Source organism: Plectropomus leopardus, chromosome 5 (assembly GCF_008729295.1).
Source record: "Plectropomus leopardus isolate mb chromosome 5, YSFRI_Pleo_2.0, whole genome shotgun sequence".
Classification (NCBI taxonomy): Eukaryota; Metazoa; Chordata; class Actinopteri; order Perciformes; family Serranidae; genus Plectropomus; species Plectropomus leopardus.
The window spans coordinates 27823733-27849591 of record NC_056467.1 but is presented as its reverse complement, the minus strand read 5'-3'; the positions used below and the strand labels follow the sequence as shown (position 1 = coordinate 27849591).

The window sequence follows — 25859 nt, the reverse complement described above, 5'->3', positions numbered from 1 at the left end:
TTAGACACACTAAATACATTTTAAAGAGACATAAACTATGAAAAATAAGTTCTGCTGCTACTTCTTCAACTCAGTAATACATGCTGGCCTTAAACCAAAATGATTTCAAAGCAGTTTCACTGTGGTTTTTAAAATGTCCAATATTTTACCTTATTTGGCGCACATACCGTGCCTTTATTTTTTTGGTGTAAAGTAGTCATAAAATTCAGTCCAAGCTGTCTTAAGTCAGTTTAATTCTCGTTTTGACTTGCGGACTAAATCAAACACATTTATTATAGTACATTTTTACTTATGCAAAAACTGAACAAGAAGCAGCAAATATGGTAGACAGTAAAGAACGAGAACAAGTCTTGGTTCTCTTGAGAAAGGAGGAAAAACTGCTGTGTTCAATTTGGTGTGCCAGTTAGTACTTTAGTGTGAAATCTTAATTTTTGAAAGGGTTCACCTCTCATTACAACCGTCTCCTCCCACTGCACAGCTAACCAACAGAGGCTGGTGGCAAGTTGAGGCGACATGTATGCAAATATATTTTATCTTTACAGATTATATTAATGCCGAATTGACAAGAACACTGTTGACATATGACATCTTAAATCTTGTGTTTCTAGAGTTATGTATTTTTGTGGTGTAAGGAATTGTAAATATGCCATTTTTCTTAAAGAGAGTTTGGTGTTATATTTGTGACCAGGAGCAAGATGGGAATTAAATGATGCTGCATGATCCCCAGTCTTTGCAAAATCTTACAGTGTGTGACTTAGATGTGACTTTAATATTGATATTGTTCTGTTACCTCTGCTATTTCATATGCTAATATTGTAGTGTTTTTGTAGGTTATTTTCCATTCTGCTTCTTATAATTGCGCTGTAGTTTATTATTTTTTTCCCCTTTATGCCTTTATGGATTTTTTTCTCTCTGTCTCTGTGAAGCACTTTGAGCTGCATTCAATGTATGAAAGTTGCCACATACATTTATTATTATTATCAATAAAACTCAACTTGTGTTTAGATGTCAGAGGGTTTCAGATTTTAGTCTTTTAAATGTCTTCAGAGTCTTCTAGTGTGTGGCAGGCATTAGTAAACTGGAAATAAATGTTTAAGTATCTTGCGTCAGTCTGTGCTCAGCATTACACAATTAAATGAACAGTGAACCCTTAAAACTCAGCAAAAAAAAAAAACTGCTCAGACGAGGGGCTTGCAGCCATGTGGCTATCGTCACAGCATCTGCTGAAGAAGGAAGCCTAGAATCTTGCCGTGCTCTCTGCCCAGTCTGTAGCAATGGGGTGAAGAACAACAATAACCTGGCCGGACAGAGGCTGTCATATGGAAGATAAACTGGCAGACTGCAGTGATTGTGCAGGTTGGAGAAATTGGATTGGGAAGTGGAAATAGAAGTTAATCAATCTCCTACTTCCAGTGTACAAGCTCCCCGGTGAGCTTAATGTTGTTACTGGAGGCTGAGCAAATCAGAGCATTTGTACATTAACAAGTTAAATCTATGTATTATTTTAGTTTAAAATGCAGCTCTGCACCAGGTTACCTTTGCATGCTGTTGGTGGAAATGTGATTCAAACACAGGGGAACATCCACCTTTAGTATCAGTGTGATGAGCATTTTGGGACATTATACATTATGCTGCTGTCACATTTAATTACACCCTGTTAGGTCAAGGTTGTGTATATAGAACTATCTGCATTTCCATCCCAGGATATGATATTTGGTCTACGTGGAGGAGATTATCCTGCTTGCTTGTGTGGATTTCACAGCTCAACTGGCAAGGCATCCCTTCACTGACTAGACAGCTGTTTTTTTCCCCTCACTTTGACTACTTCAGGCAAAACAGATGAGCTTGGTGATTCAAACTCAGCCAAGGCAGCATAATAGAGGGGAAAATTCCCTCTTACCGAGGGAATTAATTCACTGGGAATGACAATGAGGACAAACGCTGATAAACACAAGTGTCAGTATTTTAGTCAGTGCTTTGAAAAGTTGTTTCAGTATAATGCACTGACTACTGAAACAAGCAATAGGCTAAAAATATAATTTCATATTCTTAAGTGACTAATTAGGGACCTCTTGTCCAAATATATCAAAAAATAGCAACAAAAAAACTATGGTTAACAAATACTCAAAGGTGATTTTACTGTCTCAAGGACAAACATTGACACTGATGTAAAGCATGTGATACCAAGCTTATTATCATATGGCAGGGCCATGTGACCAGTTTCAGAAATGCAGATCTGGCACTTTGAGTCAAACTAGTGGTACAAGTCAGCGAGACAGAAAAAAAACTGCTGCTGTGACACTCACTTCTAGCTGGTGCATGTGTTAAAAGTGCAACATTTAGCCTGGTTACGGAAAACCACTTCGCAAATGCAAATTAGTCCAGAACATCTCAGTGGATTTTAGATTTCCATGGAGCAATGATCAGCAGCGTTAGACCAAAATGTCTCTGAACACAACTGGATAGACCTTTAACCAATAAGAGCAACGAAACATGTGACGTAGCTACCATGTAACAGCAACCTCCGGGCTGAAAAATGAAGCCAACTAAGAACATGAGAAATGTACAGGGAGTGAATTTTTATGTAACTCACTCAGCCTTCCTGTCAGTGGCAAACCATGGCTCTGTAACACAAGAATCCACTGTGGCCCAAAAATATTTAGTCCACAATAATAAAACAGTTTGTAAAACTGTTGACATGACCTTAAAGTACAAAAAAGGTCAAACGTTATTATGATTTTTTTTAAATCATAAAAGGTTTCATATTTCACAACTTCGTCTAAACTTTCAATGCTATAAGTATCTTCCCACACTCCCCCTTGAGGAGAATCTGCAGCCTGCTTAACGCGAGCGAGTAAGTTTATGAGTTACAAGTCAGTTACAGGAGGTGATTAATGTCAAAAACTGGGAAATAAAGGAATAGAAATGTTATCCACTTGGCATATTATGACAAGACCTCAAGCAATTACACGATTCTCTCACAGATCATATTGACATCTCATTTATATTTGGATTTTTGAAAGAAAATAAATTACAAGAGTCCAAGACACTCAAATCTTGTTGAATTTCTATGAGAACTGACCTAAATACAATAAATTCACAGTGGGGCATCAAGGTGAAGTTCAAGATATGAACAACCAATATCTCACATATTGTTAATTGTTACAGAACACTTTTTACAGAAAATATTCTCCAGTACAGAAACTATTTCTGCTCTTCAAGGACACACTCAACCCAACCACAATACCTAAGCCATCTGTCAAGTGAAGTGAACAAGGATGTGAAGTTAAGAAAGAGTGAGCCTCAATTAATTTATCACATTTGACCATGCCTATGTGTAGCTGAACCGCAGAACACCATGCCATTAGGTTATGGCATGAAAAGGCTGGCTTTGTTGCCGGATGTAGGAAAAACATCCAATAGACTCTAAAAAAAGCACAGGAAGGAAACTGGGGGTGGGGTGGCAGTGAGTAGCAATGGGGGTGTGGTGGTGGAGAGTGGGAGTGAGAAAGGAATGTTCTCTTCACTCTCTTTCTCCCTCTTGTTATCATGCATTCGCACACATAATAACCCCACTTTCTCACTAACAGCTATGAAAAGAATGCTGCATCACAGTTTTTCTTCATAAGCAGACAGGCAGCAGAATAAGCCTTTACTTGCTTAATGATCATTTGCTGTCAATTCAAAAGAACAAGTCAGCCACAATAAATTTAGGGGGGCCCTGTGACAGGAAACCATTGCCTTGGACCATGTACTCATAACGCATGTTTCTTATGTAATATCAGGAACAGAACAATTTTGCAAATAATAACATTGATCATTTTATTCTACTCATTGTACAGAATGCAGGTTAGCGTGTAATAATCTCATTATTTGGAGGGACTGATACAGTAGGAGATTGCTGAATTATTCATTGATTAATGATCACTGGGAGACAGCACTTTACGTAACACATGCCCCCACTTCTTGTGCCAGATCTAGTCTGATAAGACAAAAGTTTTCACTCAGACCACATTAAGAGGTGGACTAGGACGCATATGGCTCCATACATTCAGCAGTGTGTACGCAAACGTGTCCTAGGCCACACTTAAGGACCGCCTACTCAGCTGACTTCCTCTGCATAAGCAAAAGTCCATATTCATTTGCAAGCCAACAGCATTGTTAAATTATGAGTAGAGTTGTTCTGATACCCATATCAGTATCAGAAATTCCTATGATGCTGCACAAAAATGCTGGATCAGGAACTGGCGAGTACAAGTCTATGCACCGATCTAATACCTTATGATTTACTGATAGACTTTACAGTAGCGCCTTGATAAAAGTTTTCCCAGAAATCAGTTCTTCACCATTTTAAAACAGCAGCCTACACAGCAAGTTGTGCTGCGCAGCCACTGGCAACTAGAGTGCCAGAGAAAAGCTGATTTCTTGGTACAAAGTATAATGTAAGCCCATAGACTGTATATATAAAGATGGACAACAAGGCAGCTCCCACAAAGTGTAACTTTTCAATCTTGATCGCCCCCTGGTGTCTGACTGCAGTACAGGTCATAAAGCCTGCCCTTCCATGTTAGTGAATGGGACATAGGCCAAACTAAAAACTCAAAGTACATACCAAATACATTTTTCCCAAAGATGAATTCTGACACTGAAGGTAGTTCTCATCACCCTGATGTTTGTTCAAGTGTTTGTTTTTATGATAAGTTCGGTTTTAATGAGCTATTCAATTCTATAAAAAGGGGAATTTCCGCCATGATTGAGAGCTATATCAGCCAATCCATGTGCTTGCATTCAATGTGGCTGCTTGCGATTGGTCGGATGAGTGTTTTGGACGGATTTCCCCCACCGCGGATGTCGCAACTGCACAGGCTCTGGCTCTCAATGACATCACCATCGCAAGATGACAACTCGTGTATCATGGATATTTGAGCCTGACTTAAGCATAGCGGGGTAAGTGGGGGCGTTTAATCCATCTTTCCATACAGTCTTTGTGTAAGCCATTAGCAAAATGTCAAACTAGAAAATTAAAAAAAGTTCTTTGGCGTTCACTCTCTGTATGTATATGTTCATGTTTTAGAGCAGGTTTAACCTGAGCCATGCCATACAACAATGACAGGAATCTTTTCACATCCAAACAGAGTTGCTAGTATATAGCCATTTTCTTAATTCAACAGTAGTGGATTGGTATAAGATCAGGAATCAGAACAGGTAACAGGAAATAAAGTTTTAAAAAATGCGTCAAGTGCAAAAGTCTACGCAAATTCCTTCTTTACAGGAAGTACACTTCTTTTAAATTCCTGAAGACCAGGCACAGGATGTCATTGCTGCCTTCCTCAGGTTAAAAACAACACATTTGGTTTTTGCAAATAGAAATGATGCACATATAGAGCAGGAAAGTTAAGTCTAATCATAAGTGGACACTCAAGACAGATGGCATCCTAATGCCCTGTGTGAACAGACTGACAGGAAGCTGTCCAATAGTGATTCACCCAAATTGCATGTAAATTCCAGGTAGGAGTCCACTTAGTCAGCATACATTTAATCAAACTGGATTCTGGTGTAGATTACTTGTGCTGTGGGTTGAAGACCACCAGCAGGCTAAACACATGATCTGGTCTTGCACCAACCTTTATGCTGGGATATACTTAATGATGAATAATGCTGCAAGGTATTGTGTTCTATTTGAATTTACTCCACAAACCCATTTTAAAAGCAGCTCCCATGTAGTTACCGGATTCACCTCCTTAATTGCTTTAAGACTCATTCTCATCTTCTGGAGGCAACACTCACCACCTGGCTTTACCAGATGGATTAAACATATTATCAGTAAGTACTTTTTGAGAGTGGTGAAAACTAGTCAAGAAATGTAAAGGAGCAAAAACAACTATTTGGAAGAGAAGGAAATGCTGTAATAATTCTGTGAGAGTGCGAAGAGCTCTTTCAAAGGGAGGAAGAAGGTGAAACTGAAAACTATTATGGAGGTCAGAATTACCTCCCTGAACTTCCGTTTTGGTTTTTCTTTCTTTTTAAGCTTAAAATACAAGCACTAACTATACAAATCCCCGTACAGTAATGCAATTCAGCACAGCACCACAAACTACAGCCTAAAAAAATACAACAGTAAACAAAACCTCCCTTATAAATGAGTCAGTATGTACTCATTTCAAAAAGATTATTAAGTATTGTATCACTATTTTGAGCGTAGGCTTCAATTTGTCTGGTTAGCTCTGTGTATTTATTGAGACTTCAGGGTCACGGTCTTCTATAGCTGCCATAAATATTATGCAAATTATACAACATGTAGTCAAGATGATGGTTACAGTTACACAATTTAAACAATTTGGCTGACATTAAGGGAAAACTTTAACCAAAAATTAAAAGCTGAAGGCAAATACGTCCTCCATCCATCATCCAGGCAAGACTCTGTTACTGTCAGCGACACAATTTCAGTTTTAGGCTCCATGTTTCTGCACATTACTCTGTCATGTAATCCTTTCATGGTGGGGAAACAGATTTCGCTCACTTGTCATGCAAATGGGACAGTATGTTTACATTGTAAAACATCATGCATGTTTCATTTTAGAATCAGCTGTTGGCCTCATTTGAATGAGAGGAGCTTCTGTTTTTGATCAGTCAAAATCTTGCGTTATAACATCTGCAGGAAAGGACTTTGTCTTCAAATTGATCAAAAATGGCCTTTACCTGCAACATTTTTTTAAATATTAGAACAATGAGAATTAATTGAACTGGAGCCCTGGTACATTTGGCATCAAAATCATTAGAACCAAACTCAAATCTTCAAATTAGCAAGCAAATAGCATTGAAAGATATGCCATAATCAGTACAGGCTGAAATTAGTCTAAAGTAGCCACCAAACCATGCAGCCCCCCTGTCACTTAAGGCCTGCTTCCTGTTAAATCCAGATTGTAGTTGATTCGACAGGGCAGATAAAGACCAGAGATCGTCCCCTGGTTTCACCTCCCGTGCATTGCAGATTCAACAGCAGTGTCTGTGTGCCTGGAGCTAAGGTGGAGAGAGAGCAGGCGCCAGAGCATAGCTCAGCACCGTGACACCTCACCACAGCAGAGCACTAACACAAACATTCCAGCTGCCACTTCTCAGCCTTATTGGCAGAGCCGAGGCAAGAAACAAGACCATCTATGTTCCTCCTTTACACCCCGATCTAAAGCTCAAGACAGGCTGGTCTCGCAGTCTGAAACACTTGAATAGGGGTTTGACGGTTGTGAGATTTTGAAAGCCGATACAGCAGAAATACCTATACTTCTGCAGTTGTTCGCCAGAATATTGTGATTGATATTTACTGTATTCACAAACTGACAAAGTTCATGCCCAAACTTCGAAGAGGAAAACTTTGCCTGGATATGTGCTGGCTGCACCCAATCAGCCCCAAATATAGGCCCTTAGCACAGAGGCTTTATCGTCATTAGACCATAGCTGATGGGTTTCGGGTTTATTATAACAAATTAGTTATCATATTTTTGTATTGATCTGGGATCACTGAAGTATCAAAGTCCAACGGGGCAAAACATGAGCAGACAAACCATCAGACAGCAAACAAGCCAGAATGGTTTGGCCAGATTATCTGACACTTTATTTGGAGGTAAAGCCAACATTGAACACATACCTGTGGTTGTTAATTAACATTGCATTGGAAAGCTGTCTGTGCACACAACTTAGGCGAGCACGGCAGGTCAAAGTTCAATTGTGATGATTGTAGAGCTGCAACAAATACTTAATCAACTATTAAATTAATTCCCAGCAATTAATTGATTTGAGTAATCTTTTTTAAAAAAGGAAGTAAAACTTTTCTGAATAAAGCTTCTCAAATGTGAATAGAATCTGATTTCTTTACTCCACTATGACAGTAAACTGAATATGTTTGAGTAAAACAAGACATTTGAGGATGTCATCTTGTACTTTGAGACACACTGGTTGACATTTTTTACCTTTTTCTGATATTTTATAGACCAGACAACTAATCAATTAATTGAAAAAAAAACTGACTGAGCATAATCATTAATTGCAGCTCTAGATGCATGTTTTGCATGTTTTCCTAACCGGTCTGAATTTCTTGCCCAGTCTGACTCCTTTTTAGCAATGCTGTTACATTCCCAGATATCAGCAATTATTTTGGTACAATATTAACAAAAACAACAACAAGTATTGGCCAAACCTATAATATGATGAAAGAAGGTTCAAAGAGTTAAGACCTGGAAAATCATTTAAATTCAGTTCAGCACGATGAGGCAGTAGTACCATTCAAAATGCTCTGAGATAAAATCCCAAAACACTGCACAGCAATTATTTAACTATTTGACTGTCTAAAAAGAAAAATAACAATTTCACCACATGCATTTGCTGTTTTCAGGCCTAAATTGATTTCAAGTTGAAAATTATCTGATAATTTATAAAATGCAACATAGGCTCAAATACTTTAATGCAAATTTAAAGCTCATGTTAGAGGATAGGACAGCATTCACCTGGTGTGTTTTGCCACATATTGTTATTGTCACTGCTGAGACAGAAAAGGAGATGTGCATATTGAATGCTTTTTCTTCAGAGGAAAAGAAAATGAACAAAAGGAGATGTCAAGGACTAGAGACACAAAAAACTGAAACAATGTACACTTGAGCTGAATTTGCTATCAGTTCCCCACATTCATCTCTTAAATAATGTCTGCAACATCGTTTCAGACACGCAAACATTATCCATGTCAACGGCATTTGCGACTTTCACCTTTCATATATTTCACATCTTTAATATTCCCCCAAGGACAACTGTAGCCAAGAACAGAACATTACCACTATGCATTGCAAATGGAGTTGAACTATGACTTAGACCCCAGAGCACAGGAGCGGGAGGCAGAGTGGAGAGAAGAAAAAGTGAATGCTTGTGCCTCTTTTCAGCACTCCGCAACTCTGGAGCCTGGGAACTTCAGCAGCTTGGCCGGGCTCTGAGAAATATCCTGAGCTGTAATGTAAACATGTCTGAACTCTGATCTAGCATGGCCCTCCCCTCCCCCCTTCTCCCAGTTTAACCCGGAATTCTGTGCAAGGGGTTTTGCCAGTGACATCAGGAGCCCACTTTCTCATTTCCTGAGCTGGGTAATGACCCTGGGGAGAATAAGCTGTTTATAGTCCCGCAAATAAAGCTGCTTTGCTCTGAACCCAATTGTTCCTCAGCAGAGGAGCAAGATGGCTGATCACATTCGAGCTCCGAATGGTTTTGTCTGATACATAAATCTTGTTGTGAAAAGCCATGTAGAGCTGGAGGAAAGAATTTCAGCAAGGTGAAGGCATTATGTCAACAACACCCAGTTCTCCAGTGGCCACTGCGATATTCAGATCTGTTTACAACAGCAGCTACAACAAGTCCAGGAAACTCTGACATATCAGGTGGCTGATTGTCAGATAAGTGTGAGAACAGTTACAGATAAGCTCCTGTTTATCCAAGCGTCAGCTCAAAACAAAACCGCTATAGTTGTCGCTGCACAGTAAATGCCAAAATCCAACAGAAACCTTTAACACGGAGTTAACCCTTTGAAACCTAAACAAACTGGCTTGATTTCTTAAAAAAAAATGGGAAGAAGGCAATGAGGAAACAAAGAAAAAATGACCCCAAAATTGGCAGGAAATTGGTAAAAAAAAATATTTTAAAAAAGAAACAACCTGGAAAAGTGTTTAAATTCTAATAACTCTGTAACATAATTTCAAATACAATTGTTTCAATTGCATTTCCTGCAAATTATGCATAGTATTGTATTGTGAAGCACTTTGTAACTCTGGTTTGAAAAAAGTAAGTAAAATAAAGTTTATTATTATCATTATTATTATTAATATTATTATTATTATGAAAATTGTGATAGTATTTAGCTATAAACATAGTTATTTCCTTGCTTTTTGGGTTTTTTTTCCTAGACATTTTTCACTAGCTTTTTTTAAAATAAATTTTCCAAATGTCTTCTTGTAATTTGTGGAACATTTCTTATCAAGTTGCTTATTGCCTTTTTCCCCATTTTTGGAAAGAAATCACACCAATTTGCCTAAAGAGCTTTAAATGTTTAAACACTTGTGAAAGGCGTCTGAACAGAGCACAAGAAAAGTGATCGCTCTAGGTTTCAGAGGGTTAAACTAGTGTCTATTTTCCAGGCCTTGTCATAAACGCAGCAAAGCACTGCTAGTGTTTCATTTTTCATGCAATTTGTCCCCTCACTTCACCTTCCATGCACTGCACATAAAATACACCTGAACATTCTTGTTCCCACAGGGTTCCAGTTTCAGCAATGGCTAGCAAAGCACTTGTGGAAAGACACTCTAAAGGCACTACCCTCCACCCCCCTTTCCCTTTTTTTTTCTCTCTCACACACACAATCCTGCCCTCTCTACAATTAAGTCAAGCAGGAAAAACCTGACAAACCTCAAAGAGCTCTCTCAGCAAAAGAAATCACATCAGGCATGAACAGTTACCTCTACACGGCCCCTCTGAAGATACAGATGTACATAAACATGGTCCTTTCTTTCTAAGTGACTGCCCTGAGCTTCACGTATATTTTTATGTCTAAATTCCAGATGATGAAAAGCCACAAAAAATATGTTTCCCAAGTCAAACAGCTACAAAGGAGCACTTATATATTAGTCCTCCTAAAATTCCCCATTGACTTCTGTGGCACAGATGAGATTTTTTGTGTCTTGAGGTCCACATGATGCTCGAAATTCAAACAAAGTGCTGGCAACAACGGGAAGCATGCTGAAAGCACAAATCAACAACAAAGGGATACAGTGGGGACTCTCTAATCCAAACCCCTTGGGAATGGAGGTATTTCAACCGAGTGAAATGTTCACTTGGATGAAACACTGAATAGTGGGGTAATTCATATTCAAAACATGAAACAAGTATCCACGCATATTCAAAAGAGTCTGCTGCACAGTCTCATTTGCAATTTGAGGATCTGCAGGGAAACTAAGGCAATTGTGCAGCATTTTTGGAGCTCATTTTCATATCAGATGAACTTAACAGCTTGCAGGTTAAAGTATAAGATAATATCATACTAAAACATGGAAGGCTCCAATTGATTAATCTCTTCTTACTGACTAAACTTTAGATTTAGTCAATAAGTGTTTAGTGGAACAAAATGTCAGAATGTACATTTAAATGGTGGCTTTGTGCTTTGAGACTGCATCTTCAAATTGTTCAAACATTCCAAAACCACAAAATATTCCATCTACAATAGTATCAAACTGAAAATATCAGCAAAGTTCCCACATTTGAGAGGACGAATACAGCAAATTTTTGGTATTTTTGCTTGATTAAAGACTAAATGAAGTCTCAAAAGTACCATAGACAAATTTTCTATTCATCCTGTAGTATATGATAAATTAAATGTTATAGTACTTAAGTATCAAAACTGCCATAGCATATTTTCTATGATCATCTATATGATGCATCATTTGAGCACTGAAAGCATCGGAACTGCCATAGATTAATTTTATATTGATCATATATAAAAGTGGATTATTTGAGCACTTGACACATCATATTATACTGTTTTTTGTTGGGGTTTTTTTTTAAATCACGTGAGAACAATGCCAAACACACTGTTATTCATTACTGTCCTAGGTGTAAATAAGCAGCATGGACAAGAAAACAACACAACCTGCCCCACCAGGGAGCAGATGCTGCAAGGTTGATGCTGATCATGTATTTTCTACAACGTTAACACAGTGTCTGAAGGTAAAGCTGGTACCTTGCAAACTCTACTAGAGGCCACGGACCACAGCCAAGGACTGAAACCAGATGTCTATGGAGAGAAGGCTTTCAATCCGGGACGGGTAGCACTTCCAGTACAACTACAGGCTAAATTTACCCTAAAGGCCAGGCTGTTATAGAGCTCTTACAGCAGAGGGCTGACCTGGCCCACCTGGACTGTCAGAGGCTCATGTCCTCTGAGCATGTACCCACTTATATTGTATCATCCCTTGAAGACTGAGGATGAGATGGGTCTACTACATGATTTCGGTAGCTCTCTTCAAAGACAGATACAGCCTTCCCATAGGCTGCTGAATAAAACATGAGGCGTGTGCGGCAGGGTGTGTGTGTGTGTGTGTGTGATGGGTTGGGAGGGTGGGAGGAGGGAAGGGGGAGAAAGAGGGGGTTTTTAAGACACCACTACTAGACATACTGTAAAACAGATGATCCATGAATGCCTTTGATTTGACACACATCCTCACTGCCCTGCTGTGTGTCTGCAAGCTTTTGTCTTCCCTGATTCATATGTTCTTCTTTGTTTTGCTATTTTGTGTGGGTTTTTTTTTCTTTCTATGTGTGTGTTTTGGTAGCAGGAAGTTGTTAACAAAACCTAAATTAGTCCAGAAAAGAATGAAAAAAGTGTGCTCATTTCAGGAAGAGAAGGCAATGCAAATCTTGCCAGGTACAGAGATGTCCCAGATTCACAGAGCACTATTTCTAACACGTTGCTGCTGCTTCTGCACGACACCACATTTGCTGAGCGGAGTCTGTTTGAGACAGATTATACTGAGTTTACACAGATAACATTAAGTCTATCATCCGATCGGAATGGCAATATTTTTCACGAATATTATCAACTAACATTGATTTTTTTTCTGTTTTTAAGCAGAGTGGTCACCAATTCACACAAAATTGAGCACTGTAGGATAAAGACCCCGATATTGGGATGTTTTTAGGAATTACTAAAACTGCATAATCAATAGGGTTGCAGTGCTATACTAGATTCAAGGTACACAATTGTATGAAATTTGACAGTTATCATACAGTGTACATTTGCTGAAAATGCATCCAGTGGAGAATCTTCATTTACTTTCAAAAGGGAGACTTTTTTACATACTTCTTTCAAAAAAAAAAAATATATATATAAAACGTTTTCAGGTTTCAATTAGGGGCCATGTCCACCGGAGCTTTTTTTCTGATGCCAGCATATTTTTCTAATGCTTTGTGATGGGACCACTGCATATTTATGCTGCGATATAAATGCAGGCGGCACGACAAGGCGTGCTAGTTGGACGTTTTTTTCCAGAGCGCCCAGAGTTGAAAAATGTTCAACTTTTGGTAAAAATGCTGCATTTGTCACTTAAGCCATTCAACCACAGTGGAGGAGGGACAAACAGTCTACCGTGAAAACAAACCATCGCATTTAACATGTACAAGTGCTTAACAACAACAACAATGGAAGAAAAATGTATTAATATACTATATGTATATACTGTATATATTATGTTTCCGCTCATGGTCCCCCACAGACCACAAGGTATGTCCTCTCTCCCTGCATGCTTCAGCCTTCCACTTATACAGCACAAGTACTCTACCTTGCACCGACATGTTTACTTCCGCAGATATTCTGTATCATAGCAACCAGATGCAACCAAAGTGACTCAGCTGAAAAAACACTGTGCCTCCAAAACGCTCTCAAACACTGCCAGCTGGGTACTTGCTGATGTGCGCCTGGCGTTCTCAACTAGAACAAAGCTTCAGAGGACACAGGCCCTGAGAGTAATAAAGCATTTGATTAACCAAAAAAACTTTTGCTTCATCGGATGCCTACTTTATCCTTTCAGCCACCGGACGCCCCGAAACAATGATAATTTCTGAGAGAATTATTGTACCTTAAAAATCTCATACATTGCAACCCTAATAATCAATAAATGCCCATCTCTTATACCACCTTTACTCCATTTTTCTGCTCCATGCTAAACAAGTTCATTTTACTATCTGACATTGTATTGTTCTGCATCATTCACTGCTTTAACTCACACTTAACTCATGAAAGCTTTTACTGTACATAATGTCTCATAGGTCTTTTCTGGGAAAAAATCCACTGGTGCACAGGAAGTGATACATGTTTTCTGGCATTAACATTGTTCGGAACTAGGTAGTCAGCAACCATGGCTGGACAGATGGGGAAAAAGAAGCCTGATGACAGCTTAGATGTCCTCAAAATGAAAAACCAGAATCTCTTGGACAACCACTTCAAATTTCACTGACAAATTGCGATATCATTATACTAGAACTGAAGATTTATTGAAGAGCCTGACTTCTGCCATCCTGACACTGGATAATATTAAAAGCTGCAGTTTATACGATTTAAAATTCAGTCTCTATAATATTTTTAGTAAATGCAGTCATTAACTCAAAGGGATTGAAAAATAAAGCTCCTCTGAGAAATGTCAGTCATCAGTGAACTTTGTTTTGTGCCACTTAAAAATCTGCTGTCTGGGTCGGCCACTGCAAAAGAAGCTTGTTGCAGCTTGCACTCCGCTCTCCCCTGAGGACATAGCAATCATGATCACAAAATGTATGTGTAGCTAAGTTGTTTAGAACACACGTATGCTGATATTATCATAAAACCATGTTTACTGGAGAACAGAGATGTTTATTTCATGCACGATTTAGCCAGAAAATGAAACTGTAGCTATTAACTACATTAGAATCAACATACTATTCAAATAAATGTCATCCATAGGCAGTCATTTTCTGGAAAGTGACAATCCACAGCATTAACAGTGTGTGTGACGTGAACCTACAACTCCCCTCTTCCTTAAAGAAAAGCTGCATAGATCTAGTTGGTGCTAAAAATTTATGAACTGCCCTCGGATATGACTGCGGAATGTCCAGAACACAATGTTACATGGCCCTAACTTTTATTACAGTCAGTAAATCTGGCTGTGTATCAGTTAAAATTCTGCTGTCACGCTTCTCTGAGCAAAATGTAATGATGATCCCTTCTGTTTATGTGGTGCCAATCAGAGTGCAAGAATTTATGGAAGAAGTCATATTATCCACCTTGGAATCATGTTACTGCCTGAAATTAATATGGAATTACTTGAGTAAAAAAATATAAAAAGAACTATTTAATTAGCAAATGTCATCCAATGACTTCAATCACATACCGTAGCATACTTAACTGTCATGACAGTGAGTATCAATATCACAAATCTATGGGTGATTGTAACTCATTTATATCTACACATGATCTCATATTAACAAAATCTTTCAATCTAACGGGTTTTTTGTGTAGAATACTAGGTCTAGGTCTAGGTCTACCTTTTTTTTTTTTTTTTTTTTAAACAAAAACGGTATTATTCTCCACCACTTAGGGTCCAGTATTCGGAAAAGTCACTAAAACTACTCATAGTTTAGTCATAAAATTGACAAAACTACTTTTTTTATCAAACAATGATAATATAATATATAGCATCTGAAAGCAATATAAAACAGACTACTGTGACATTTGTTACATTCCAAATTTAGGCGTCAGTATTGCTACATGTACACCTTATTTTCAACCCTGCTTCACCCAACGCCCTCCGCACATTAAACTGTTGGACCGTTTTTGAAACAGGTCCAGTGCTGAGTGAGAGGGCTACAGCTGGGAGCTGCAAAACAATCTACAATGTAACCACTTGGGGTATTGATACAACGTCAATTTTCATTCACTAAAAGTGCTTGTTTTTGCAACTGACAGGCTCAGATTGGTATTATAATTGTCTCGCAAAATTATGGAAAGGATTCCTTAAGAGAGTGACCTTTTTGTTAAAGAGTAAGATCCTTTTTGTTTAACCAGAAACAGCCCCAAAGTCGCTATCACCAAACCCACCAGACGCCAGCATATTTTTACTTTTAACTGGGTGAATTAAGGGTTTATTTCAACCAAACCAGAGTTGGTGAGCATTGTAACAGTGGAAAGATGAACCAAGAGTGATTTTGTGAGTTTTATTTTGTTTCTGTGGACTTTAAATGAAGGGTGTTTTATGACTATAAAATTACTGTTTATTAAAATAGAGTCTGGTGGGTTTGGCAAATTTCAGGGCTGTTTCTGGTTAAACAAAGAGGATCTTCTTCTTTAACAAAAAGGTCTACCCCGTAGTGATCGTTTGTTTAATGTTGGCGGACACTTAGAATAACAATCTGAGCCTGTCAATGGAAAAAAAAACCGTTTTAGTGCATGTAAATCAAAAGGTGCACAAATGCCTTGGTTATACTGCAGACTCTTTCGTTGCTGCCAAGTGATGTGGTCTTGCCCAGCACTAAACCAAATTTAAATTTGTTGTCTCTCTGAGCCACTTAGACACAAATATATGAGAAAATAGGTTCCAGGTCTAAAGATACTGAAGTTACCCTTGAAGTTGGATGATAGACATGGACATAAGCATATCATTGCACTGTGGATTTGAGTGCTTCAGGTGCTGCTAAAGGGAGGTTGCTATGAATTTCATAGTGTATTTCTATGGTTGATCTTGCATGCTCATTATAAAGTTAATTATATGCTAAAGAATGCAACATCATCCTTAAAGTTAATATATTTATGTCCTCTATTTAAATAATAAGGGGCATTTAAATACGTAGTGCACATTCGAAAATGCACTGTGCATAAGTAGAATTGGATTGTGGTTGTGTTTAAACCATATCTTGGAATGAGCGCTAATCCCAAATAGAAGGAGGAGATTAACAGATGGCTTTACTACAGTATATGGAGGCCTATCTTAATGTGTTTTAATCAGAGCTCTATGAGCTGCTCTACTCATCTCACAGCTACAGTCTATACAATGAGACAAGCTTAATCACATCAGGCTTACAGTGTAGTCTTGCTGTCAATAAACAGCACCCGCAGCGATTCCAGTCCTCACTGAAGGGGACTTAAAGTAATTCAGCATTCACACCAACTGACAGCCTGCTACTCCTAAAAGAAAAACTTTAGCCTTCCCATGACAACATGGAAGTGATCTGTGGGATGAACATGGATCCTTTCTGCATCCATGGGGTCGGGTAGAGCTGCAGGCTTCACTGTGGGTGGCCCCCATGGACCTGGGCTAATTGTTTCACATCACAGTCAAGCCAGGCTGAGATCAGACCACCGGCAGCTCTGATTCAGGCAGTTCAACAGCCAAACAGGGTATGCCAGGAAGCAGTTACAGTGCACACCCCGGCCCACACTCACACACACACACACACATGCACACACTCTTCATCCATCATACATGACCATAAGAGAGTACAAGGAATTTCTTTTTCTGCATGCTATTTGAGTAAGCTGTCAATCCACCGTGCAGTTGGTAGTTGTAGTTATTAAGAGGTGTGTTAGTTATGTTTCATTGTCAGCATTAATTTTCATGTTGGCCAAACAAAATGTACTTGAAATGTAAATACAAAAGGTGATACGCAAAAATGATACTATGAATTATACTATGAAAGTACAATAATGTGAAAAGTGCTGCACAGGAGGTGATTTGTTTTTTTTGTTTTTTTTTAAAATTAATAATTAGTCAATGGGGAAACTTCAGAATTTTTAAGCCTTTCTTCCAATGTTTCTGTGTCTAAGTGACTAATGGGAGCAACATTTTTTTAATATTGTTCCAGTATTGAGCAAGAGGGCTGCAGCTGGCAGCCGTATAACAAGCTGCAATGTAATCACTTGGGGCAACAGCGCACTGTCTGTGTGTGTCCACTTCAAGTGTTTGCTTTGCCACTGAAAGGCTGAGATTGTTTTCAAAAGTGTCTTACAAAGAACTTAAATGTTTTTCTTTATCTTTCACTTGATCCAGTCAGTTTGTTATTGTGTGTAAACAAGTCTCACTCAAGGACAAGTTTCTTTCTTAATTCTCCCTAGTTGAGACTGGATCAAGCAAGAGGTAATATAAATGTTTTATTTCTCCATAGGGATCCTTTCCATAATACTGTCAACAATTGTCACAATTATGACAACCTGACCCTTTCAGCTGCAATAATAAGCATGTTTAGTGGACATACATTAAAGTGTACCTTTATCCCGAGTGATTACATTGAAGCCTCTTTTGCAGCTCCTGGCTGCAGCACTCTGTAAAAACTGGACCAATGTCAAAAATTGTTGTTCCCATTTGTCAGTTTGACACAAACACATGGTAAAATAGGATCCAGAATGAAAAAACAACAACATAATTTTCCCAACAATGTTATTACAAAAAAACATAATCATAATCAGCTAGACACTATTGTGTTGAGGTTTGTAACCTTTTTGGTTTGTGACCCTTCAAATGAAGCAATGCCAAACTGCGAACGCTTGTCACTCTTCCAGAGTATAACTGTTTACCCAATTCATGCAAAAATAATTGCCTTCCTTGTTTTATTTAATCATTTCTCAAGTCCGAAAGATGGAAATATCAAAGAAGAAAAGTGGAAAAGGCTAAAATAGAGCAAAGTCTAAAAAGGTACACAAAACTGTTGTTTATTCGGCTTTGTTTTTTCTGTTAATACTCTTGTGAAACAGTTTTATCTTGCGACTCTTTTGTGGGGGTCAAGAAGTTAGGAACATGTGATCTGTCAGCCAAAGTACAAGCGACCGCATTTGCCCACTTTGACTCTTAGTACAGGATGCTGCAATTGTGCCAAACACATGACACTTAAAGTAATTTGGCATTGTGCCTTCATTGCGCAGCTCATAGTAGATAGTTACAGGATACATAGAGAGAGAGGAGACAATGACTAAGACAAAAATCTTTGGCCACATCTGAACTGGAGAAGTTGCAGTTACAAGGTCTCTGTTTTCTACCACTATGACCAGGATGCCTCACACAATGGCTTTTAAAAAGAGCTGCTGCCGTGTGGTTAACGCAGAGTTGCAAGTGGGCAAACATAAGAGGCAAACACATCAGCATACAAAGCACTTTCTCTTCGAGCGCATGCTGCTCGAGGCCTTTAGTTCCCAGATCTGTCACTAGAACAAGACTGGGAAATAACAAAATCCTACCAGTGCACACAGGATTGTTAATCACCAGGCATCCCTTGCCTACTGCTTTTTCAAGGCCTGTTTGACTTAAAGTAAACACGTGCAGGAAATGTATTCAGTGGCTCTAAACATTTATATGGGGGCCTTGTGCTTCAAACAGTTTCATGGCCGGCACATCTTTCAAGAAGGTGCTTAGTGGGCCATTTGTTAAAGGCATGATAATAGGGCATGACAATGCATGGCATGCTACGAGTGCAGCGAGGCTGTATCGCTGTTTGTTAAGCCTTTAGTTGGTGTACTCTATCTCTGCCACTGATAGACAATGTAAGATGGTTGCTGAATACTGATCTGATGAAACTTAATGTCTGTACATTGTAATACTGGCAGGACAAATGTTTTCTAAGCTCTACTCTGACCCATTTCTGAGCTGAATGTTTACTGATACAGGTATGAAGGGAAAGACTGAAAAACGGGTTGTGTAAAAACATAATCTAACGAATATCCAAAAGCTTTCGGTGAGTTCACACAAGCATTATGGAAAATGATTTTCTGAGTCGCTGGTAAGCTTTCATCTCTTCTTCTTCCCCATTTCTCCAATTTCATCTAAAAGAATATCCTTTGTTAATCTGCTCTCAATGAGCGCCGTTGTTAAGTGCTGCTCTCTCTGCACTCCCAGCCAGTCATAATCCATTGTGTTGTTTGCCCCTCGCTTGGTGTACATTTCCATCGCAAATTCCAATGTGAACAGTCAATAACATGCACAGATGTGGCCATTGTAGAGGCCTCGCTTTTTAATGCAGAAGAATGTGGTGAACTACTACTGCACCCCAGGACATATTTGAAACACAAGTTGTGCTCTCTTTATAGCCAGAGATTGTAAAAAATAAATCTTTTCAGTTGCAGGAGTTATCCTCCACTTTACTCAATTTAAATAAATTCAAGAAAGAGCTCTCTGCATATTTATGCTGGATAGATGCCACATAAATGCATTGAGGGGGGATTTCTGCAATGGCTGCTGTTCTGCTTCACCCAATCATCATGAGTTGTGAAAAACATATTAACCTCAGGGTTGATATAAACATGTACGCCAGGACTTCATTTCCTCCTCACCATCTTGCTGCACTCATCAGTTTTATGTAGAACACGCTACTCCAGAGTCAACATCAGTAAAAATGAAACAGTACATGATCGTGATGTTCCCTGACCTCTTTTAGACAGTCAATATAATCCATGATGTAGTTGTGTCTTGCCTCACATCACGTAGCACGGCTGAACAGCATGAAAACTGCAAAGCTAGAGAACTGCACTCGATATTAGCACTATAAATCATGGAAAATCTACTTTTCTTGTATGTGAAAGTCTCGACCAAGGCTTGAGCTAATACTGTTGCATGACACACAGTAGAGGCTACCCTGTGCCCAATTCCAGCAATGACAATAAATGAACTGACAGAACAATTACCGTTGCCCTTTTATGACTTTTGTGGAAAAAAATAATACATTGTTTATTTTTCCATCCAACATCTCAAGCAAATCTAGAGCACCAACATCTGCAAGCTTTCACCCTTCTGACATTATATTGAAAAGCTGCTTGGGAAATAATTCATAGTCTGGATGCTGAACTCCCTCTTGCCCAATGAAAGAAAACAACAAAATAAATCTCACATCTCACTGGCTCTGCCCTTAACAGATGCCATACAGGAAGTCAGTCCTATCAGCAGCACTGGCAGGCGCACAGAAAGCCCTGCTGTGTTTCACAGTCAGTTTCTCCAAACTATGCTCTCTGCAAGGCTCTGTTGTTGAGGGGGGACATGCAAACTATACTGTACTTTATGCTCAATATCCTTTTCTCTGAATGTTCTCCAAACTATTTTGAATAAGGTCACCCAGCTCCATCCTTGATGCAGGATCCCTCAGAAACCCCAATGTTAAGAAACACTCCGAGAAAATGTTCAATGAGAGGTAGCATCCTCTTGAAATTTTGGTATTTCATGTGACACAAAGGAAACTGACTTATCTGCACTGCAAAATGTGATAATGGTGAATATTATATGGGTTAAACAAGCCACAAAATGCATCTGCATCCCTCTGTTTGGATCAGCTGCACAGTGGAGATGCTGACATGGTTTTGCAGTAAATGCAAAACATCCCCATGGCCCAGTGACCCCAAAACCATTTCTACTGAATGGGTTACTTTGCAAACATGCTTTGTGATCCTGTATCCTTCCATTTACTCCAAGGGCCCCTTTCATCAGCAAAAGCATACTCCTTTTCACCAACTGGTTCTGCTCCTGTTCATGCACCGAAATTTGAACCATTTACAGCATTTCAACCAAAAGTTTTCTTTGGCCTGAAAAGTGAACCGCGACATCAGTCAGTACATTTACATGATTTTAGAAAAAGTCGAATTACTGTTTTAGTCCAACTAAAACTGGACTTTTACAATACATGTAAACATTTTAGTCCGACTAAAATTGTACAAAGTTGAATTTCTCAAAGGTGGACTAACACACCTAGATAATGCAGTTTGGGGTCGATTTACTCTTTCATGTATACGCCTCAACTGCACCTGAGGTGGCCTAGGTGTTCTAAGCATGTTCCATAGTCCCCGCGCCAGGCTTTGACCCAGAACTTGAACAGCATAACATTCAAAGAAGAAAGCTAGAAAAAACAAAAGAAGAAGAAGGGACGAAAAAAAGATAAAGATACCAAGGTAAGCGTAGAGTATGCACAAAATATACAGTGCATAAAAGTTAAACATGTTTTCATCCTTTGTCATGCAACCTATCTACCGCTTACTTCTCTGTTTGGTAGATGATGAAATAGGTCAACCGAAAGAAGGTCCAATAGCAACTAGCTGAAAGGGGGCATATTTCCACCTACTGAGGTTGCGTTGGACATACTTCAGTCAATAAACCGATTCTCCCCCAGTGTTTTTACACTGGGACAAGGACAGAAGTCCTATTAAACAGCCTAATTGAGATATAACCGCAGCTCGACTTAACTGTGCATGTTTACATACTGACTGGGCGTGTCATATTTTACAAGTTGTAAAGAGAGGACGGAGAGGGCAACAATAGAGACCTTAAGTGAGAAATTGTCGGACAAAACAGAGCATGCAGGGGTCTCATTAATAGTTGGTACATGCCTGTTTTTGGGTAAAAACAAATATCTGTAACAACAAATAAACGTTTGCAGGAAATCAATGAAATCCCCTATTTCTTCTACTATTGTTTACACTCCACTGATGACACATCCTTGTTTACAATGGTGCCGTGTAAAACTGGTGGAAATGCAGACAGGTTCGCCTTTAAGAACTGTGAAGAACTAGGGCAATATGGCTGTTAAATAATATCACAATATTTAAGGGTATTTTGCAATTATAATATTCTTGATGGTATGAAAAAAATATTGATATTATTTTATTTTTAATATCAAGAACATACATTTGCAACAAAACAGTATTTTGTCAACATTAATGTAGTTTGCCTTCAAGTGACCAAAAATATCTCTCACTTCTTTTGTTTGTAAACAACAACAGTAACCCATAGAGATTCAGATTCTGTGTACACTATAAACATTACAGTAAACCAAATTCTATGATTCCAAACAAGTTGCTCTTGGATGGTGGCAATTTCACTTTGTAGTCAATGGTCTTATGCCATTATGTCAACATGTTGAAATATTACCAATATCATGGTATGAATTTATCTTGTCATATTAAAAATTATACACGTATTACCATGGACGATGATATGGCACACCACTAATGAGAACTAGAGCTAATTCGGGGTATCAGTCATGTCCTGACTGGTGTGCCTGGATTTGGTTGACCCGTTAATTTGGACAGAGCCTGAACTGTTCATCAACAGCATTTGAGTATTTTATGTCAAAACATCACTTAAAAGGCTATCACAGAACATACAGCTCTCAGCTGAACAACAAGCTGACATCTGACTCAAATACCATGCAGAGCAGAATGCTTGCAATAACAGCAGCCACGTCACCACCAACAACCTCATCATCACCATGATATTCATATTCAAAATCATCCTTTACACAAGCTTCATCTCCAATATCATCATTGCTGGCAGCAATTACTATCTTTCATTTAGGGATGTCCCGATCAGATTGGAAGGATCGGTATCAGGCCAGATCAACTCATTTTTTTATTGATAGGGATCTGTTGTTTTGAGCACATACCCACCCCATCCTTTGTTTACATCCACCGTCACACAAGTGTCGTAAACAGAGAGCATGATTATTTCAATAAGTAAAAACTGTTTTTTTCCTCCATTTTTCAACTTAATCTGCTACACCACTTTAAGTGTAATTGACATTTTGTACATTTTTTCATTTGTTCATTTTTAGCTAGGTTAGCTATAGTGCTGTATTAAGTGTAATTGTGACATTTTTATTTACTGTGACTGGGATGTTGAAGTTCAGCTATAACACTACTCTGAAGTGGAATTGTGACCATAGTTCTCATTTATAGTGTTCTGTCCTTTTATTAAAATGCTGCACTATGTAGAATTGTCATAAGAGCCATATAAAAAATATTTTTATTTTGTTTACCTCGGTATTTTTGTAAAAATAAAATGAAATAACCCTTAGGAACGATTTGGATGGAGACACGTTTTCATGCATTGCAGTGCTATTAGATTTTCAAGCATATACACTGGATTGATTTTAGCAACTTGTTACCTGAAATATGCAGCTGTTTTATCTGGGTAAATACAAGTATCGAATCGGGACTGGGTATTGGCAGATACTCAAAATCAAATAACTCAGGTTGGGATGGGGGCAAAAAAAACTTGATCAGGACATCCCTACTGTCATTATAACCACCATCACTAACTAGGGTTCCCCCAAACTCACCGCTATGCGCGTGGAAAGCTTCTGCTCGCCCTCTGAGCCCTTTTGCTCCCCATTGGCTCTGCTGTACTCTGGAGGTTGCTGGTTCGATCCCCGGCTGCCCTTTGCCTTTCGGTTCCCGGGCCCTTGTTGGACTATGTTGAGCAGGTGAAGCGTGCTCTCGTGCTCCCGGTCCGAGCTCTCGGCCTGACCCCTCTGGTAGCGGTTCTCGCAGGTAGAGTGGTGCCTCCTGCACAGCTCGATGCGGGCGCGCAGACGCTCCACGATGGCGTTGTGCAGCTGTGGAACAGCGGAACCTCTGGAGGGGGCCACCACCGACCCGGTACCGACCCCACCGGGCATAGCTCCTAAACCGACACCCAGCATGGGTACGAATGGCCCTGCAGCAGATTGAGCAGGGGTCGCTTCTCCCATGCCCCGTCAAGTTTGGAGAGACTGAGGTCCACTGAGCTTTTAATGGACCACAGTGCGAGCATGGAAGAAAACAAGACGTGTGGACCCAGCTATGATCCCATGTGGAAAGAAAAAGACTACACTGCACGCACAAAGTCACTTTAGATAAAGATCCTGTGATATTTGTTGAAAGATACACTGCGCAATTATCTCGTCAAACTGATGTTAAGATTAAAAGGCACTTGCCTGCGGAGTAAGATAAGGTGAGTATAAACTCAGGTTCCACAGAGGCATTAAAAAGTCCCAATGTTGCAGATTTTTATTAGTGATTTCCTCCTCAGTTGTGTCCCCGTGTCAGCTTCTAATTAAAACTGAAATGATTTACAAACATGAGAGGCTCGTGGATTCACAGCTGGAAAGAATCCACTCTTGCTTAACGATTCGACCTCTGCTCGCAGATAAATTATATTCAATATGAATCCCTGGGATGATTCAAAACCACAGCACGCACAACTTCAGTTGTATGGCTCGACACAACCCTGCTACAATGTCATCTTACTTAGTCTCTCACACTTATTAAACAGTCTAAAATTGAAAAAAGACTGCCAACTATAAATTCAAAGTGGGCGACTGGAAAATAGGAGAATCTACCAACACACAAAATCCACTAAACTTCAAGACTCACGGCATTTTAGTCCTTTCTCTCTGTCTTTCTCTTTCCATCCGGATAACAAAGATCTGGTTGCAAATCACAAGTCAGAAATCACGTAGCCGAAACGCACGGAGCCGTTGCATAAACCGATTGAGACCCGTCTGAAATAGTCCATTGACAATCGTTTGTCCGTGTGGTGCACCGAGGCAATAGCGGAACTACAATACACAGACCCTCATTGTATGAACATTCCTCCTTTGACATGATACACTCACACAGACGGAGCGGGGTCCACACGCACACTCTAGTGGAGTGTAGGGGGAAGTGTCCTGCGAGACATGCCCCGTGACAGCAGAGGGACAGGAACTCCGTTTTGCTGCTGAAATATGACGCTTATGTTGCAATTGCACGTGGTTCAGCTGATGAAGCAGTGGCGGATTTAGGAAGATGTTTATGGTTTGAAAGATGTGCTTTTAATGAGATAGCTTCGTGTTATATAATAGCTGTGTTGTATCGGTTAACCTTTTGAAACCTAAAGCAACGTCACTTTTCTTGGGCTGCTTTCAGAGATCATTCCCAAGTACCTAAACCTTTCAATCCCGAGTAAATTGATGTGATTTATTTTCCCAAAAATGGGGCTTTGGCGGAAAAAAATCCCCAAATTGCAAGAAATTAGGCGAGTTAGAAAATTATTAGGGAGAGATGCAAGAAAAAAAGCTAGGGGAAAATAAAATTACTAATAATCACATATTTAAAATTTTGTTGAATAATTATGATTTTTAAGCTTCTTTTTGTCCAGGTCATTTCTTGTTTGTTTGTTGTTGTTTTCTTTCTTTTTACTTTTTTTTAAACTAATGTTCTAACTTTCAAGACCAATTCAACCCCGCAGTCTCAGTGAGCACCACAGGAGCTCATTCCTGCCTTGTGCAATAAGACTTTATAGTTCACCCGCCTTTGCCAGAATGCGCTAAATTACAGACTGACATGCACCTTTATTTGTTTATTCATACATTTATTTATCCGCTTATAGTAACCATAGTAACCTGTGTTTGCACCTGTTTCTACTATGTTTTAATCTATCACTGTTGTTTGCATGCATATCATTTGTAGGTTTCTATCTATCTATCTCTTTTTCTTGGATGTTTTACTAATTTCCTGCACATTTGGGGGCTATTTCTTCTTTCGCTGT

General features: G+C 39.1%; 1 protein-coding gene across 1 annotated transcript in view; it reads right to left on the bottom strand.

Annotated features, from left to right (window-relative positions):
- The window catches only part of LOC121943478 (mastermind-like protein 2), a 47059-nt gene extending 22205 nt beyond the window's left edge, over positions 1 to 24854 (bottom strand). The window contains exon 1 of the mRNA XM_042486999.1: positions 23629 to 24854. Within this exon, the coding sequence (XP_042342933.1) occupies positions 23629 to 24039 (411 nt within the window). The 5' untranslated portion in view covers positions 24040 to 24854. The remainder of the gene's footprint in view (positions 1 to 23628) is intronic.
- Between the last annotated feature and the right edge of the window lie 1005 nt (positions 24855 to 25859).